The 8,522-nt window shown below is 36.7% G+C and overlaps 1 protein-coding gene across 1 annotated transcript in view; it reads right to left on the bottom strand.

The window, feature by feature from the left end:
* Positions 1 to 4,056: 4,056 nt before the first annotated feature.
* The window catches only part of DPY19L4 (dpy-19 like 4 (C. elegans)), a 69,015-nt gene continuing 64,549 nt past the window's right edge, over positions 4,057 to 8,522 (bottom strand). The window contains exon 19 of the mRNA XM_019545358.1: positions 4,057 to 6,253. Within this exon, the coding sequence (XP_019400903.1) occupies positions 6,089 to 6,253 (165 nt within the window). The 3' untranslated portion in view covers positions 4,057 to 6,088. The remainder of the gene's footprint in view (positions 6,254 to 8,522) is intronic.

Below are 8,522 nucleotides of genomic sequence, written 5' to 3'. Positions count from 1 at the left end.
GTAACACTGCCACCACCCAGGGATGGGCTTGGTTCTGGCTCTGTGCACCCTGGGAAACACAGGCCTAGTAGCCCTCGAGGGTACTTGATTCACTTCAAGAACTTGGGATGCTTCCCTCAGTCAGAAGCACAAGTAGTGGTCTCCCTTAGTCAGCTGAATCAAGGGGACCCCAAGGCATAATGTAGACCCACTCCCAATAAGTCTCCCACACTAGGTACAAAGGAGAACTTTACTGCTTACAAGGGGTAGGGTTGGAATACGGTACAGGTTACAGTAATATCAGACAAATCCCAAAAAGCAAACTGAGTGGCTGGGGTAGCCTTTGATCACGCATCTGAGTTACTGCAAGCTATATACATAGTTAGATCTCAGGTAGCTTACTCACAGGTATCATCCAGAGGCAGGTGGAGATTCCTGCCTTTGGAGGCAGGCAGTTCCTTGATCACGAGTTTTGAGAGAGAGAAAGAGAGCGCGCGCAAGTTTCAGATGGTCCAGCTCTTCTCTCTCTGAGTCTTCCTCATGGCTGCTGTCCCCTCCTCCCGGGCAGTCCTTAACTTATATAGTCTTTCTGACTTCATTTGCCTGGTCCTACAGAGGCCAGCACCTGATGGCTGTCAGCCAACCAATTTGAAATACATTACTAGTTGCTAGGCAGACTGGTAGTTCCTAGCTCCCCAGGGAGTCCAAGTCCCTCACCCAGGTATGTGATACCAGTCACACAGGCAGAGGGAGCAGGTTTCCCCTCTCCCTCAGGAATGTATCCAGCTCAAATTACCTAAAGAAATAGGGTAAGATGTGTACCCTCTGTAGGGCCTATCTTAACCAAATTGTCACAGAGCAGAGTTTTTGGGGAGAAACAGAGGTAACGTTTGTCTCAGGTAATCTATGTTCATTGGCTTTAACTCTTTTTTTTGCACCTATGAAAATTCTACCAGAAAGAAGAAACTACTAAATACATATATTGAGAGAAATTAGTCATAGAAGATATTCAAAACAAATAGTAGTGAATAGAACAAATAGTTCCTTTTAGATTTCCTGTTAAATACCTGTGCATGAGGAGCTATGTTCATTATGTCATACATACTACCACTAAATGTCAACAAGAATTAAAGCAACAACAGCAAGATGTTTAATTTCTCAAAGTACAAAGTTGAAAACTTTTCATAATGCACCTCCTTCCCATTAGATAATTAGAAAACCTTTATACAATTTTGTCAAAGGCAGAATTATTCATGTATTATTTTGTATCGAAATCTAAAAATGTCACTAGTTCCTATAACATATCTGAACTAAGGTACTAGACAATGTTAAAACTTTACACATGTTTGGCCCCATATTTGGCATTTTTAAGCAACTTTTAAAGATCATGACAACATAATGGTGATAAATTATTCTGGTCTCACTATTGATGTAGAACATGTTACACACACACACACACACACACACACACTCTCTCTCTCAACTTCCCTTTAGAACTTCAGTTTGTTTTCTAAAATTGAATTTTAAGAGGAAAACATGATTCTACTGCTTTATAAGGTATTATTTCAATTAAAGTATTGCTTATATTGAAATAAGCTCAGTTTTTTGCTTCAGTCTGTTCCAATGTACTTTGATGTCTATTTGCCTATTAATATATATGGGACTTAGAAATGTAACTGTCATTAGAAGCAGACAAAACTCTTGGGCTAGAGGCAATCTTTGATTAGACCAACTAAAAGAGTAGCAAAAAAAAATTCTTTCTTTGCTAGCTTTTGGGTTCAAATACTCTTTGTCAGCCAATTAGAATTCAAAGATTGTAAGAGTTCTCCCAGGTAGTAAAGAAACTTCATCTTGCACAGGGGAAGTAAAGGATGGTGCAGTTCCCCTGGGTTTCAAAGGACTTTTGCCTCCCTTGTGCAAGCTGAAGTTTCTCTTCTACCTGGGAGAACTTTTACAATCTTTGAACTCTCCTCTGCCTGATGAACGGTGCTTGGACCAGATGGCTTGCAAAGAAAGAATTTTTTTGATACTATTTTAATTGAGCTAACAATTGGATGCTTGACCAAAAGCTGTAAGATTTTGGCCCTGGGACATTACTTACATGAGTAAGGCAAACAGAAGATTTGTTCATTAACAAGTAAATATTATATATCAATAAGCAACAATGCAAGTTATGACTAACTAGAAAAAACAAGCATTCACTAAACACTATACTTTTGTTTCCTAGGGATAGAAGCTATGGTAGCTGACAATACTAATTTATTTTGGAAGAAGTGAAAATATTTTTCTAGTGAATTAAATAGTTAAGAAAAGTATTAGATAATGTAGACATGGCATTTTAGCCATTACCTGGCTTGCTGTCACTATTTTAATTCCATACTCTTCCTAGAAAATATGCACAATTGTGTCAAACTGGTAATTTATGATTCTAAGTATCCTCTAAGAACTGGGCTGAGATTGCCAGTCTCATTTCACTTGTCACCTGACTAAATTAGAACCTAGATATAAAGTTACTGCATAAAAGCACTATCTTATTTAGTAACTAGGTTACTATCTAAGCACTATATTTCAAGAGATAATTTTGCTATTTACTGACACCAAGAACTGTATTATGAATTGGGTGTTAACTGTAGGAAGGAGGATGTCCACCAGCATAATGGCAACAATATACCACATAAATTCATTTATCTTTTTTTCTAAACTGGTGGAATCAATGATAGTAAACAAAATGGCTGATATACATATAAGCTACACCATTCAATGCAGCTGCGTACTCTAATTGGAAAAGGGTGTTAAGATGAATAGTTACAACCTCAGAAAACAGAAGGGACATTGCTTTAAAAAATCTTCATAAAAATAAACATGAATTAAATTTTTTTTTGTTAAGTGAAATTTTTCAAGGCACATATTTCAACTGGACTGCACATCAACCGCAAAACAGATTGGAATTGTTTAAAAGTTTTCCCCAGCTTCAGAACTATGAGTTTTAACCTTTCAATAGGATGGCTGTCCTACTCAAAAATAAGTTAGGATTATGCCCAGTATAAGCCTTCCTGGGAACACCAGGGAACTTATATTCTCTGTGGGCAGTACGAGACAAAATCGACCTTTATGTCATAGGCTGATTAGCAACTGGATTAAATATTCAAATCTATTCTTCTCCTGTAAAAGATAATTTTTAGGTTTATTATTTTAAAATGTTTTGGCTTCTAATTCAGTAACATATTTCAAGTTACAAAACTTGTCTCTTTTATTTAAGACTAATGACCCAATGTTGCTGTAACCATTTTTTTTCTACTATGAAAACGTTAAATATCTGCCTAATTTGGATTCTCCTAAAGCAGACAATTAGTAACAATATTACTATTTAAACCATGACAATACTATAATAACTGTACTGTCACAGTTCAAAAGAAGATGCAACAAGTTTACTCAAACATATATAAAGGCCAGTGTGCCCCACAACAAGATTTTTTTCCTCATAGATGTGTGGAATGATCCTCAGTTATGTTTTTCTACACACATATGTATTCACACTGTGTACTACTCACTGATATGTATATAACCAAATATCAATCTCTCAATGCAGTGACACAACAGGCAGTTCATTTCAGGACAGTTAGAATACTGCATCTTGAATGGTAATATAAGGCATGCAGTCATAGGCTGTGACTTCAGGTACCCAAGAAATGCAAGTCACCCTGAATTTTGCTATGTGGAGTGCCTTATTGCTATTATGAAATGATTTCATGAACAGGTCAGCTTACGCACTCACTAGCTGAAAACAAAACACAGATATGATGATCCTGAAGGTCAAATCAATACACCACAATTGCATATGGAGTGCTAGAGTTATTTCAATATACTAAATGCATCTACATTCATTCTAACACACAGACTATTGAAAAAAGCTCCCACACCCACAAAGCAGCTTAAGTTAATGCATTAATTTACTGTAGTAACTGTAATCTGTAAACTGAAGGGTTTAGGCACTAAAAATCAACATATTAAAACGTGAAGATTTAACTATAGGCATGATGACACTGTTTGCAACAATAACACCTTTTTTTTTTTTTAAACAGGCAGCTCCAGTTGCTTGATAATAGCTTGATTGTTTATATGATAAACAAATCTATGTGCATAAAGCAGATGGTAAACATACACATGTACCACATTCTTGCACTATAAATTCACTTCAAAGAAAGTTAAAAATATTGGATTTCTATTTTTCTAGTAGACACAGAATGATTTTGCAGTTCTTACAGAAGTGTTCTGATAAAACAAAATAACATCAGAAAATGCTGATGTTGAGCCCCAAATGCATCATTCATATCATTCTGGATGTTACCATTTTTTGCTGGGTTCTAGGCAGGGTTCCAATGGAATCCTGCCTGGATTTCTTACGCACTGCTCCCTGGAAGAGAGCAGATACTTCCAGAGTTCACAACTCTGGGACAGACCTGGTTCTAGGGCCAGGGTGCCTGCTTTCAGGATCTGATCTGGAGCCAAAGTCTCTAGAAACATGGGCTTCCTAGCTGGAAGATTAGTTCTAGAATAGAGGGCTTTTTGGCCATTCCTTGAGGCTGCTCAGTGCATTTCACAAATTTACTGCTGAAAACAGAAACTGACAATATACATTTTTTCAGGGAGCTTCCAGTTCATGGGAAACTTTTTTTAAAAGTTTTTTTTTCCCATTCAGACTGAAGCCAAATTTCAAAATAAAAAATTCCCCTGATATTGGAAACCCAACTTTTTGCCCAACTATTCTTTGAAGCAAAGCCTCCATTCTTTTTTGCTGTGTTTTTTGTTCAGGGCTAGAATCAAGCCCCAAGGAGGAAGGAAACTGACATCCATTATCACCCAAGTACAGCTAGTAACAAAATAAGCTGCACGCACAGAAAATTTATTACAAAACCTCATTAGAGGCATATAGAGCAGGAATAGCTAGAAGAAAGCAGAAAGCTTTGCAAAGTTAAAAAATACTTCAGTTCAATTTTAATTACAGCCATATATTTGAAAGGACACAGTGGCAGAGTGGTTAAGGCATCTCACTACAGTTACTGAGGCACAAGTTTGAGGCTTGCTGCAGTAGACTACTGCTATAACTGGGTACCTCAGACTGGGCGGTCAGAGGCAGTCAGATATGCATGCCTGCCATATCACTCTTGTGCACTGCTGGCTATGGAAGCTCATGTGCCTTAACCATGCTAGCCTGATTGGTCTTCTAAAGTCAAGAGGACTTTGAATGAATATATTTTTAAAATACCTAGGTATCAGATATTTTAAAATCATCTTCAACCATGATGGGGAATTAAAAATAAGACGTGGCAATATTTCAAACGGAATGAGCTATCTACTAAATTGCATAAAATGAGTTTGTAAATACACTTACATGCATACAGTATCTAATATGGACAAATCCCAAAGACTCAAGCTCCAGATAGACATCTGTGTCCACACACTGAAGTCAGTGTAGCTCCACATGAACGGACACCTATGCCCAAATCTTTAAGAATTTGGCTCAAGTAAAACCAGTGTTTCTTTCTTATGCAAGTACTGTACCTACACACAAAATGCGAACATGTGCAAGATAAACACAATAACATATACGGAAGGACATCAATGGGAGCAGAAAATAAGTGGATTCTAGTGGACTCTCACAAACATTTTGATTATATCAAATGCTAAGAAAACAACACAGTATAATGGTAAATTTATCATTTCCTTAATGTCTGAACAGTTTTTTTTATATTTACCAAAGTAGGTTCATGTAAGATATTTCTAGTTATCTGCTGTAGAATTTTAGTTCTTGAACATTCATATTAATGACTTTTCATTAATTTAAAAACAGGGAAAAACTGGGAAGACAAATATAAGAACATGGAAGACTGTCACACTTTGTCAAGACCACAAAACTGACAAGTTCTCACATTTCCTTTAAGATGGGGCTTGTACTTGTTGAGCTGTAGTCCACAGAATTTCTGTTTGGTAAACTAACACAGTGAGCACGCTCCCATTCCTATCTGCAAAAAATGTTTTGTACAAGAGGAACACCTCTTATTTAAATTCCATACAGCGTCAATCTTTGAAAAGAAGTCTCCATGACTTTTCACGACTGGAAGGAAATCACAGTGTTGATCCTATATACAAAGTAGGATCTGTTCCAGTATACACGAGTAAAATAATTCACATATGGAGAATGATTCATTTTGATCTCATGACAAAATCGTCCATACTTTGAGTAGGTATAACTCTCGTTTTCATCGCAAACCATCTGTCAAAAGGAGAAATAAAGTTAAATAGGCTGAATTTGTTGAGAGAAATCTAAATCACAGAGCACATGACTAATCTTTCATTTCTGCATTATACAATCCCAGTAGAGACAATAATAATGAATGTAACTGGCTGATTTTTTTTAGGGAAACAACTAAAGGGAAGTGTGAGAATTAGGTTGTACTGCTGCTAGAATAACAGACATAGAAACAGAAATATTTTCTCCACAAAAAAGGCAGAGCATGAGCAGCAACAAGAAAAGTCATCTACACATCACTCTTCCACCCTATTGCAAATCTGACTTGCAGGTGTCCTCCCTGAGGATGAGACATTCACTTTTCAAAGCAAATTAAATCACTGAACTCTTTTTGGGGACTAAAACTATGATTATCAATCATAGCAGCTTTACACCAGATGACTAAAAGCAAAAGGCTTCTCATCTAACCAATTCTTCTCAAGCCATTCAGCTTGCCCGTCTCTTCTTAAATACAGCACTTTTGAAATGCACACATGTATGGAATTTACCTGATTTTAAGGAGAGACTTGCATTAAATCTTCAGCTACTGGATTAAATCTTTATCCACTTTACATGCTAATTTTGTAATAAGTGACGGGAATACCACTTTCTCAAGCTACACTAAAACAATCAGTTTTTAAATGATCACAACTTCAAACACATCTTTAAGCTGAGCAAATCAGTTCTGTTCAAATTAGCTATGAAAACATGCCAAAACAATTTAAAAAGCAAACATGATTCTACAAGTTACTCCTATTATGTTGGCCACTCAAAAGCATCCTCTGCTTTAACCATGTTTAAACCAAGTCCTCAACACAATGTGAATCAGGTCATACATGCAAATGAAAAGTGTAGTATGTCCTATTGGAGAGCAATCAGCTAATTTCACCTGAAACTGAAGGCAGAAAGCTGTGTTTTCTGTAAATTTATAGCTTTTGCTTTTACTTGTACATACACAAGACAGAATTTATGAAAAAAAAGTAAATGGAAGTAAAATGGGCAACTCTCAGTTGAAAGTCTCCCATTCTCCTCCTGACTGCAAGAACCCTAAATTATCTCTCTCCAAAAAACTCCCAAACCTTGGACAAGCTGAAGTTTAACGGACCATAGGAAAAAAATTAGATTTTTTGATTTTCCATCCCTTTCCACTCTGAGTCTATAATATGAAAGGAGCTGCAAATAAATGGGCTTTAAGAAAACATTTGAAGCAATGATGTTTAAACAGATTAAAAGAGGAAAGCTGTTACAAACAGAAGGCAAAGGTCTGTAGCTGAAAGTGAGGGGACAAAAGTAGGTAGGGTTCAGAGTAAAACAGAAGTAAAGGTAAAGACACAACAGAGCAGTAGAAGTGAAAGCAGTTGTTTCAGGAAGGGAGGAAAAAGTAAAATTTAATCACAGCAAGAACTAAACTAAGACAGTCAGTGGTTAAGTAGTGAAGAACAGGCATTGGGGGATTTGGTGATATTAAAGAATAAAAACTAACAGGACTTAGACTATGACATAGTGGAAGAACAAGAATTTTTAAAGTAACATTGCAGTGCAAGACAGGGAAGACAGTTAAGTTATCAATGGAAAATGAAGAGAAAAAACAGAAAGAAGAAACATTCAGCTTTGGGAAGATGGAATTTGAAATGTTTGAGTCATTTGTACCAAAGGTTTCACATAGGATCTAGCCTACATCATGCAAGAACACAAAATGAGAGGACTCCAACTTGCTTATATGCAAATGAAAAGTTAAAACGAAACATCAAAAGCAAGTACACTGCTTTGTTGCTCCATGTCAAAAATGAGTCACTTTCACCATGCAACTGTATTTTCAGCGTTTTTTTAAGCTGCAAATTAACCTAAAGCATTTTGTTTTCTTTCAGATGGGTAGAATGCTGCCCCAAAACCTTAATTCTGGATGCAGGCAACCTTTGACTCGTCTTGCCTTCGAAACTTGGTTAAGACAGTCACTTTGGAAAATGACTTTACCTTCTCTAATGCTGCTTTAGGAAGGTGCTTTGAAACGATCAAAAGGCTCACTGAAATTAAAAATGCCCCAGATATAGCAGAGTAACTGAGTTTCAGTCTCAACCCACTGCTCCAGAAAAAAACACTGGATGATATAGACAGACTGTAAGAAAACCTGGGAAGGGCAGATTTAACTAAAAGTTATGTTCCTGTGAGAGTAAGGACAATTCCTTACGGACAGTTTGTCTTTTACATTATATCATTCCCATCTGTCACTAGGACCCCTTGACATGCGAGGTCT

Source organism: Crocodylus porosus, unplaced genomic scaffold (genome assembly GCF_001723895.1).
Source record: "Crocodylus porosus isolate Cpor-Errol unplaced genomic scaffold, CroPor_comp1, whole genome shotgun sequence".
NCBI lineage: Eukaryota > Metazoa > Chordata > Crocodylia > Crocodylidae > Crocodylus > Crocodylus porosus.
The sequence above is the reverse complement of the archived record's forward strand: the minus strand, read 5'-3'. Positions and strand labels throughout refer to the sequence as shown.